Consider the following 11,012-nt stretch of genomic DNA (forward strand, 5'->3'; position numbering starts at 1 on the left):
TTAATTTATTAATGAAAAAGAAAATGAATATGCCTGGGTTCAGAGTGAAATTGCCATGAAACCCTTGCTCCACCATCAGTGGAGCCATTTTAATATGACCTGCGTTAGGATGAGCCTGCCAGTCTTCTGTAAACACCGACAACAACTTCTGCATTTCTGAATCCCTGATGGAGCCTTAGTGGGGATAATTATAGAATCATAGAATGGCCTAGGCTGGAAGGGACCTCAGAGATCATTTTAATCCAGCCTCCCTGTCACCAGGGACGCCACCAGTAGTGGTTGGAAGTGTGTCATCATCTTCCTGAGCAAGCCAGCTCCTGGTAAGCTGTGACTTAATTTGCATTAGTAATAAGGTGATCCATGGTATCCATTCTCTTACTGACAGCAATTCCATTGCTCTTATAATTTTTGTGTTAGTTATGGGAGTAATTTGTAGTTCATAGAAATACAGCCCTAGGCAGAAGTTCATTAACAATACGAAAGAAATAGTGCCTTTCCTTAAGTTAATGCTGGTGAATTATTACTATGAGATCCTAAATATCATTTTTGTTGATTTGATGCTATCGAGACAAAATTGGCATGTATGAACAAATTGAACTTGAAGGAAGGGAGGAACGTGAAGAGCCACTTGCCATGACTGAAACTCCTACAAACATCTTCACTTTTTCTACAAACTATTAAAAATATTTTTCCAATGGAGTAGAACTATGCAGAGACCCTTAAGTGTGTTTATGAGGATTGGCAATGTCAGGATAAAACCCCGTGATCTTAAAGGCTGTAAGAACAGGGTTAGAACAGTTTGCCCGTGGCATCTCTAAGTTGTCTGTGATTGGTGTGCCCTTTGTTGAACTGCCCGACAAGGATCTGAGGGAATATTACGCATGTGGTAAGTTCAGAATAAGCTCCTCATGTAGCCAAGCTCTGACGCAAGCACGTCTGCTGCTTTTATTTGGTACAGCAGTTGATCCTATGCTCAAATATCTTTGATTTTGATGGGATTTAACAAGACATTTCAAGTTAAGCAGAAGTAAAAACCAACACATACGCCACCAAAAAAGACCCAAAACAATGAATAAAATAATGGTACATGATAGTGAGAAGAAAGAACACACTGGAATCCTCTGGGTAGCTTGACAGTTAATCCCTCATTGGAGCAATGTCTGCGGTGGCATTAAAATCCCTCAAACGATCCGTGTTGTTGAGTCAAGACAAGTGACCTCGTTCTGACGTCGCCACAGACGGGCTCAGGGCTGGCAGGGAGCAAGCACTGTGCCGCGCTCAGGACTCTGCCTGCTGTCTTCTTGCTGCAGATTAAGACCTGAGCAATCCCCGAGATATTCCTCATCCTCAGAAGTTTTGACACCCCAAAATATCTGGTGGAGACAGTTTGGGGAACGTTCACCTCAAAATGCTGTGCCTAGAAACAAGGTTCAGAGGAAACTGAGGGATTTGTGTGGTGATGCTCTTCTCCCCTCAGTTTCTATTTATAGCTCCTGCCTGTGAACAGTTTCTCTCACTTTGTCCCTTTTCACTAAATGTTCAGTGTCTTCCATGCTTAAAAGACTTACAGATATCAACAAGAACAATTTTAAAGCTTAAACCAAATTCTAGGAAAGTGTAATGCAATCATTCTTTCATGGGAACATGAAATCCCTCAACCTTTAAAACGTTTTCCTCTGTTTCCTTGTAGGAAAGACGGGATATTTTTCTTATAATAGCAAATCATACTCTTTGGAAACAGACTGTGGTGGTTTGACCCTGGCTGGCAGCCAGGTGCCCACACAGCCACTCTCTCCATCCTCTTTATCCGCTAGACCGGCGGGAGAAAATATTTCAGAGGGCTCAAGGTTTGAGATAAGGACAGGGAGATCACTTTCATTTACCGTCCCGGGCAAAACAGACTGGATTTTGGGGAAATTAATTACATTTATTACGAGAACAAACCAGAGAGGAGTAGTGAGAAATAAGAAAAACATATATTAAAAGAACACCTTCCCCCATCCCTCCCTTCTTCCTGGGCTTAACATCACTCCTGGTTTCTCCACCTTCTGCCCCCAAGCAGCGCAGGGGGACAAGGAATGGGGGTTACGGTCAGTTCATCTGACATTGGTTCCACCGCTTCTTCACTCTGGAGGAGGACTCTTCACTCTTCCCCAGGGCCATTGTGGGGTCCCTCTCACAGGAGACAAGCTTCACGCTCTCTTGTCTGGCATGAGTTGTCCCATGAAGGGCAATTCATCACAAACTGCTCAATGGGAGACACCTCACGACAGGCAAACCACCCATTGTGAGTCTGAGGTGCAGTCCTTCAGGAAACTGCTCCAGCCTGAGTCCCCGTCAGTGTCACAAAAGTCCCACCAGCCAGCCTGCTCCAGCGTGGGCATTTACTCTTCCACAGGCTACAGGTTCCAACAGCAACTTGCTCCGATGCGGGCGTCCCACGAGCTACAGCCCCCTTCAGGCATCCACCCATTGGGCGTGGGGTCCTCTGCCCCACAGTGGGCATCTACACCTGCCCATGGGCTGCAGGGGGACAACCTGCTTCACCATGGTCTGCACCACGACCCGGGGGACTCTCTGCTCCAGCGCCTGAAGCTCATCCTCCCCCCCTCCTTCACTGACCTTGGTGTCTTCACAGATTCTCACTCCTCCATCTCTGTGCCAGCTGTTGTGGCACAGTTCCTTTTCCCTGTTCTTAAATATGTTACCCCAGAGGTGTTCCTGTCCCGTCATGACTGACAGGCTCAGCCTTGGCCAGCAGCAGGTCCCTCTTTGGAGCCGGCTGGCATTGGCTCTATTGGACTCAGGGGAAACTTCAAGCAGCTTCTTGCAGAAGCCACCCCTATAGCCCCTCCGCCACCGAAATCTGGCCAGGCCAACCCAATACACGTACAAATAATTTTATGTCAAAGAAGAAATTAAACAAGAAGCATACAGGTGTTCTTGCTACTAGTTTTTCTGCCTGGATTCGCTGTGTGTGATGGCTTAACTCAGTTTTACTGGAGAAATACAATTTTTGTTAAGCTTATATAATGTTATTTTATCAATCTTGTATGTAAGAGTTCTGAGGGGATTTAGGACTCATTTTCTTGTTTTGGTTTTATTTTTAAAAGTAATTTGCTATTAAAGAGACCTAGCATACATATTCCTGTGGGCCTGTTTGATATTAAGTCTGTCTTTGGGTGACTGACTTTATAAACCTGGTGATTTTTGCAGCTGATAAAGTTCTAGTTATGAAAGAATTCTAAAAAAGAATTAAACTGGATTTGGTAGTTTTCATATTGTGACTGTGAAAGAGAATATGCTGGCCCCTGTCCTGGCTCGCTGTCCCAGCACAGGTGAACGGTGTGAGCGAGGCTCAAACCCCCTGCTCCTCAAAGGTGCAGCTTGGGAACCCTGGCTGCTGGGAGGAGATAAATTGGGGACGGAGCTGGGAACAGCTATCCTGGGGGTATGGGCATACCAGTCTTGAACCAAAGAAGTTCTGCAGAAGTTGAGTGTCAGAAGTGAGGAACTGGGAGACTGCAAAGTCAAAGCCTGAGGTATGAGGTAAAGTCTGTGTTGTTAGCAAGTGGTTAGGGGGTGGGTACCAGCCCTTTGCCTTTGTGCTCACGTGGGTGAGTGGATTCTGCTCTTGATACCTTCAGACCTTGGGCATAGGTAGATTTTTCTGCTTTTCTTATAGTTGGGAAGGATTTCTGCTTTGACTAGAGGTTTGACTGATTGAAATTCCTCTTCCTCAGTGATGAAGTGGTGGTGCCAGAGTCATGCTGCTGCTGTGCTTTAGATAATGGCTCAGTGTCCTCACACAAAAGTTGCCCTTGTTTCCTCTGCTGACATAGGTTGTGGTTTTGTTGCTGCTGTCCTGAGTTGAGCTAAAACAGAAACAATTCTGTTCAGTGGTTTTACTTAGCAGCTCAGTTTCTTCTGAGAGGCTGCACTTTCTGGAGTTAGTGATGTGTTTGTGCAGACAGTGCCTGCTGTTGGAAGTGGTAACACCTGATGTTTATAGTTGCTGCCAGGGACTGGGATGCAGAAGGGCTCCTGCTGGTACTTGCTCCCGTAGTGTTGGAGGTTGTTATCAGCTCTTGTGTTCGGGTGCCTGGAAATAGAAAGGTTGCAAGGAAGTAAAAAGATCCCATCTCTGGAGAGGCGTGGACAGGACAGGTGACCCAAACCTGACCGCGAAAGGGTTCTATTCCATACACATCATGCTCAATATTAAGCTGAGGGATCACAGGGGTTAAGCTCTTGCTCTTCCTCTTCTTCAACGGCCGGTGTCCGAGGAGGACTCGGTCTGTTCTTCTGCCTTTGATCCTGAGTTCCTGAATCCAGCTCCTGTGCCTGCTTCTTCTCTGCCCCTGAGGCTCCCCCAGTGCTGCCTGCTCTGCAGCACCCGTGGGGATTGGTATTGGGGAGAGTCGGGTTCAATATTTGTTTTGTATATATTTGCATATATTTCATTATTTTCTTGTTTCCTTAAAGCTGTTCAAAAGTTTTCTTTTCCAATTCACAAGTCCCTGCCTTATTCCCTTTTCCCTTCCCTTTTAGGAGGGGAGAGGGGTTATTAAAGAGCACCTGTCAGTTGTTTAGTGGGTGGCCCAGCCTTAACCCTTGACAGGAGGACAGAATATAGATGTTAAATTTGATTTGTTTTTTTTTAAGGGCTACTTCCATAACGATTTTAATCAGTGTGTTTTTGTTGTTCTGGACACAGGTTTTAGACCTGCAGCAAGTTTTTCTGTGCTTTCAGTGTTCACTGTCTCTTCTGATATTGACAGATGACCAATACTGATACTTGAAATGCTGCATTTTAGCAGCATCTTCCCCTGGGGATTCCTTCATCACCCTCCTGCCTACCCCTGTGAAGTCGTGTCAGACAGGCACCCCCTCCAAGACGGGGCAGGGATCCCTCTTGCTTCACCCCTTGCTGCCATTCCGAAAATAATACAGGGAGGCTTCAGACGGGGGATGGCCTGAAGTCCCGAGTCAAGGCTGAAATTGCTGGGTTTAGTGCATTGTTAGTGTGGTGTTTGACTGACTGGCTTATTTGCAGTGCTTAAAAGGGTCTCCCAACTTTATTTGCAAAAGCCCATGAATGGCAAATTATGAAAAAAGTGGCCTTTAAAATCCAGCTGCAAATGATTAGACAAAACACTAGAAGTAGCTAGGTAGTGCTGTCTATTCTGTCTGCAGGGCGGTTAGAAGGATTTGCCTGACCTACTCTTAATGCACAGCAATTATTTTCTTGCCAGTGCCTCTGTAAATTATCTGACAGCAAACCTGAGCTTTGCCCTGCTTAATGTGCATCCAGTGTACATCCAGCACGTCTGGGCAAGAGCTGAATCAAAACCGGGGAGTGGGTGGATTGTTTGCCTGGAGCTTGGAAGGCTCTCGGTGATGCACCCACCACCTCTAAAATGTGGGAAATTGAAGGAAGTTACCTGGGTCTCTCCATTTGTAATGATGTCCCTTGGGGACAAACTGTGCCGTGGGGGTGACCTGACAAAACTCAAACATTGTTTCTGTTGTTAGCCCCAAATGACTGGCGCTGGATGATGCTCTATGGAGATGCTGCTTCTCTTGTCCATGGACGTGGCAGTGTGAGGAGCCAGTGAGGCCGTGCCTCTAAAACTGGCTCCGGGAGCATTGTCTTGTCTTGCTGCCCCTGACAGGCAGCGAGCGGAGAGGGCAGCCTGCTGCTCAGTGCTAAGTGAGTCCAAGTGCCAATTCCTTTACTTTACCAAACCTGTAGTTCTTTTATAAACCCTTTAACAGAAAGCTGCTGGCAAAGTGCATTCAACAAAGGTTCTCGCAGTCTTTTGCGGTCTCCTTTGGATTTTGTGTCCTTAGGGACTGAAGAACCTCCCTGGTGTGGGGGTTCTGATGCTGCTCTCCCCTGCCAAAGCACTCTCAGCGCTGGTCCCCACTCTGCTGCTGCTGCTTTCCTGAAGAGCTGTTTACTTGCATCATTAAAAAAATATATAAATCTAATAAGTGGAAATGGCAAGCTGAGGCTGCAGCAGAAACAGGGCATTAAATCTGCTCACAGACAGCTCGGCAGGAGGGGACGTTTCCGTGTCTGCCTTTGCCAGTGATTCACCCTGGGAGCAAACGGAAGCTAAAGGGGTCAAAGCAGACTGGAGGGGGGGAAGGACAGGAGAGATGCTAAAGAGAAGCCTTTCTGCACAGTGTGGTAGGGGAAGCAGATCAAACCTGGAGGAGAGCATGTATTAACCAAAATTCATTCAGTGATTACTGCTCAGAGTGAAAAATGTGATTTCTTTCACCAGAACAGCAGAGAAAACAGTGCTGGGCTATAAGGGGTTGCATTGTAATCTTAAGCCAAACGAGGCTAGAAGAGTGGCAAGAAATAAGGTGAGCATGAAGAAACTGAAAGAAGCCGTTTGATCAGGGAGGTCAGAGGGTTGGAAAGAGAAAAGCTTGGCTGCTTAAGCCTTGTTTTATTTGCACTAGGGTGTCTATTAACATGCCCTTTGGAAAGGTGGTGGCAGCCAGTGCTGGGAGGGGACATCCCAGGCAATCCTGGGGTGGAGTATGCACTGCAGTTTGGTGGGGGTGGGAGGGAAGCGATACGTGCAGGGACAGATCACCCTCAGCCTCACTGGAGCGTTCCCAGGGAGCTTGGCTGCCCCTCCCTGCTCCCCAGCTGGAGACTATATTGGAGACATTTTCCACAAGAATGGCAAAGGAACGCGTGTCCGCTGCTCTTTTGACAATGCTTCAGTGCCTGCCAACAAAGGATGAAGATGTTAAAACATTACAAGGAAATGGATCTTGCAAATGTTTCTGACATGCCCTAACCTTTCCAATATGTGGCTTCTTAACAGTAACAGTGATTTATTTCTACAAAAGCCCTGCATGGCACCAATTCTCTGCTGTGAAGGATTGCAGCTTCCAGAGGTCTCGATTCTGGAAGAGCTCTAAGCAACTGAAAAAAAAGGGTTTAACAAGATGAAGCGTGTGTGGCAACATTAGCTGTGACAGCATTGCCAGCTTTGCAGCTGCTGATAAATCTCAAATGCATTTCCCATCACAGCAAGCCTCCGGAGGCTCCTCAGGGGTGTGCCTTTCTCCTGAACGCCTGGGTGATGCCTTGCATGACTCAGCCTCGGTGGTGCCGTCAGAGCACATTTGGTTTTGCAGGAGTGATGTGCTGGGATGAGCTCTATTTGTTATCCGGTGGGTCAGTTTGTCCTCTGAGCAAAAAAAACCTGAGCAACGCTTGGCTGTGTGTGTCCATATTAGGGGGGGGTGTTAAGGAGAAGCGTGTACCCACGTAGCTGTGTTGAGGAAATGAGCCCAACCTGTGCTTTCTTTTCCAGCTGGATTTTCAAACATCCAGTGCAGCCTTAACAACAGGTAGCTGGAGAGGAGGGACTTGGTAACAGCTATGGAAGCCCTTGCTCTCATCTCCTTTGGTGAACTTCCCTGTAAAACTTATTTTAAGTGTTTCTTCCATGTGCAATTTTTAATTAAAAGCTCTCTGTTGAAAAGGTCAGGACAGCTTGACTCTCTGCTGCCCACATGCCCGCAGCAGTGAGAGCAAGTGGCCGTACGCAAAATTCCTCCTGCCCTGGAAAGCAAGTGCTGGGGATCCTCTCTACCTGAAATAACAAATGGCAGCAGTGACAACCTGTCCCTGCATCCTGGTCCTGCCACGTGCCTTGTGAGTTATCACTATGGTCATCCCTGTACTGGCTGGCTTTATAAACAACACGCAGCTCCTCACTGTGCTGATCTTCTCAGCCTTTTTCTCCTTAGCACTGCTTTACCTGCTTCTCCCCAGAGCTTAAGATCTTATTTTTAAACAGCACAGGCAATGTGCTTTTGCACTTTTACCATATGGGTGCCAGTGAACTGTCAGATGCACCAAAACCTACTTCATTTCATTCTCTGGGGCCACGTGCATGTGACAAGCTCTGGATCGCCCATCTTCTCAGTCCTCGTGCTTGGACGCTGCAATTGCATCACTGACAGGCACCTTCTTTGCAGAAGAGAATTTTACTTGGAATGCTGTTGTCAGCCACCGTAATTGTTTGTGGATTCAGGTGAAACTTTCAAACACGAATGTTCTGGTTTATTTAATTTGTGGAAGTATGAACTGAGTCACAGACCACAAAATATTTTAGGAGCACGCGAAAGAGCACAGCTGTTACCACGTACCTGTCATGAGTGCGCTGGAATCTTTGTGATTCAGTACCAAAGTGGCTTCCTTACCCCTCAAAGCTGAGAAAGCAGGCTGCATTAAGAGATCAATGAGTTTCATCTGCTGGCTTCTCCTTTCAAACCAAAATAGTAAATTTACAGAGAAACCTATCTGACTACAGAGAGGCTTTTCACAAAATCCATGGTTGGCTCACGCCTAGAATTTTATTCAATCCATTCAAAAAAATAGACAGAACTGTCAGGTGGCACATATTGTCAGAGTACAAATGTCACATCTTTATACAGTTTAATTTAAATCCATTGATTGAGACAGTGAAATAATTGCCCTGGGTAGGAAAATAATTAAGGGTCTTTCATGAAAGGACAACTCTTCAGGTAAGCATTTACACAAATGTATTTGGTGCAGCATAACTTTTTCTATCCTCTATAAAAATATAAACAGCGTTTTGAAATGCCTTTAGGTAAGTATTTTAAGGTCATCTTAACATGGCATTAACTTACTGATGGAATACGGGGCCTGGGCACTTCAAACCACTTTTTTTTAGAGGAATCCACACCCAGCCAGAACTAAAATGTTTTGTGTGAGCTTGAAACAATGTAATGAAAGAAACAATATCTAAACCACACACACAAGCGTGATGCTCCTCCTCTCAAATGGACTCCTTATCTTTATTTTGTATTGTCTCTGGTAATACGGCAATGACATAAGTGGCAGTTCTGCACCAGTTAATCATAACTTGGCATCAAGTATAACTTGCCCTTCCCAGCAAGTAACATCGCTGGGGAGTGACAGTGACACGCACTGGGATCAGATCAAGGGCTCTCGCTTGACCTGTGCAGGGTCACTGGTACAGACTGTCCCGCGTAACAGGAGGACAAGTGCAAGTTACAAGGCCAGAATCTTGGCTTCCCAGACAGCAGAACCAGGTGGTAAGACTAAGGAATACTTTAAGGGCAAGAAGAAAATGGAACAAAAAGCCAACTCATCTAAACTTTAAACAGCTGTCATAAATGCACCCTGTGTCTTCCAGGGACGCGGTATGATAAGCGAAACACCTAATCATCGTTACAAGGACTTACTGGTTCAACACAGATTAAAATGTTCGACTACACTGAATATATTGGTCACAGGTCTAATCCCGTAGTTTCCCTTTTCCCCAATCCTAAATTCGTATTGGAGCAGCTTCCCCGTCGGCCGTGTGCTCAAGTAGCAGAGCACTCGATGTTGTGACCAACTAGCACATACACCAACAACAGCTGATACTTTTCCAGTTAAAGTGATCTACAAGTGAGAAACAAAACCTAAGGAACGGGTCAGGTTTCAGGTAAAGGTTGCACATTTTGAACTTTGGACAAACTGACGGGTATCTTAGACTCTCCTGGCGCAGGTGCTTTTGTAATAGGGTTTGCGTGGGGTTTTATATCAGCTATCCTCTCCTTAAATCTTTGCTGGAGGTACTTTTCTTCTTTGGAGTGACTTTTCACCAGAGCAGACATCAGCAGACACACTGCCACAGTGGAGCCTCCAAGGCAAAACAAGATCGCTCCTGCCAGCTTACATATATCGAGGGACCCATTAAACCGAATTGCACGGGTATCCACCACCACAAAATCATCTTTCCCCAAAGCTTCGATTTTCGGTGGTACAAGAAAACCCACTACAAGAACCATTAAACCGATCAGCATGAAAGCCATCCCAGAGATGAGTCCAACCTGGAAAACAAACAAACCAACCCAATTAATACACCTTTCTGGTTTTGAGCTGGTAAGTGGTTCTAGGAGGCAGTTAGCTTTCACAGTGCCTTGCAGGTACAGCTCTCTCTTCTAGGAGAAAGCTAGTATTTTTCTTTTAGGTCATAAGTGGCCCCGCTAGAACTAGAATATATGGATAAACCGTCTTTTTACAACTCACGTTTAAATAATTCAGCATTGACATTTGTGGAATATGTGTCAATATGTCTAAATAACACTTCACATCCAAAGGCCCCAGTACAGAGAGGATCCCCGTTCAGCCCCAGTGCTGTGCAACTGATTAGTTCTGTAGCTCTAAGGGGAGGTTCAGCCCCCGCTGACAGTCTGTGTCATATCCACCACCTGCTTTTACCCTGTGAAATGTCACTCTGTGGTGGGGACTAGAAGGAAGTTGCCATCACTGTGTACAAATCGCAGAGTATTTCTAGCACATTTTGAACACATGCGCAAGCTTTGGCTCGTGCCTCACCGCCAAAGCAGAGGGGTGGGATGAGGTGGCCTCACTGGCCCCCTTCAACCTCTGGTGTACTCCAGGTCTGTCACATTCCCTGACTGGAGTGGAAGAATACCTAAACCCATTAGTTAATGGGAAAGTCCCAAAATGGGAGTTTCTCTCCCCAGTAAACTGAAGAAGGGCAGTACCTTCCAGAGCGTAGAGCTCCACCTACTAGGTGATCTCTGGATCTGGAAATCATCCTCATACTCCCAAATTGAAGCTGTGCAGTCTTCATAAAACTGATGCAGGTAGGACCGAACTCCATAGCGTTGGTACCCTCCTTCAGTGCTGCCCTGCACGTGCTTGGACCTGCAGATGTTGGCACAGGAGCTCATCCTTCCTACCTGCAATAAGACCGTTATCGATATGGCATGAGAGAATAGGTGGCTATAAACTCTCTGGATGATATGGAGAAGGAAAAAAAAAAAAAGAGACCTTTCTTTCATTTTCTTCCCAAACTGAGAAAGGAGCCTAGCAGAGTCACAGGCAGTGACTTAGCTCAAACAAACCTGAGGCACTCGGAGGAAAGGTGCTGCAGGGAATGTTCCCTCCCGTGGTGCCCACTCCCCATCTT

General features: G+C 46.2%; 1 protein-coding gene across 1 annotated transcript; it reads right to left on the reverse strand.

Annotated features, from left to right (window-relative positions):
- Positions 1-9,400: 9,400 nt before the first annotated feature.
- NRSN1 (neurensin 1) lies at positions 9,401-10,779 on the reverse strand. The gene is made up of 2 exons (XM_009865379.1): positions 10,585-10,779; positions 9,401-9,903 (listed from the first exon to the last, which is right to left on the reverse strand). Exons 1-2 carry the CDS (start codon positions 10,771-10,773, stop codon positions 9,505-9,507), a joined length of 588 nt encoding a protein of 195 aa, XP_009863681.1. The 5' UTR covers positions 10,774-10,779; the 3' UTR covers positions 9,401-9,504.
- Between the last annotated feature and the right edge of the window lie 233 nt (positions 10,780-11,012).

Source organism: Apaloderma vittatum, unplaced genomic scaffold (genome assembly GCF_000703405.1).
Source record: "Apaloderma vittatum isolate BGI_N311 unplaced genomic scaffold, ASM70340v1 scaffold14782, whole genome shotgun sequence".
Lineage (NCBI taxonomy): Eukaryota > Metazoa > Chordata > Aves > Trogoniformes > Trogonidae > Apaloderma > Apaloderma vittatum.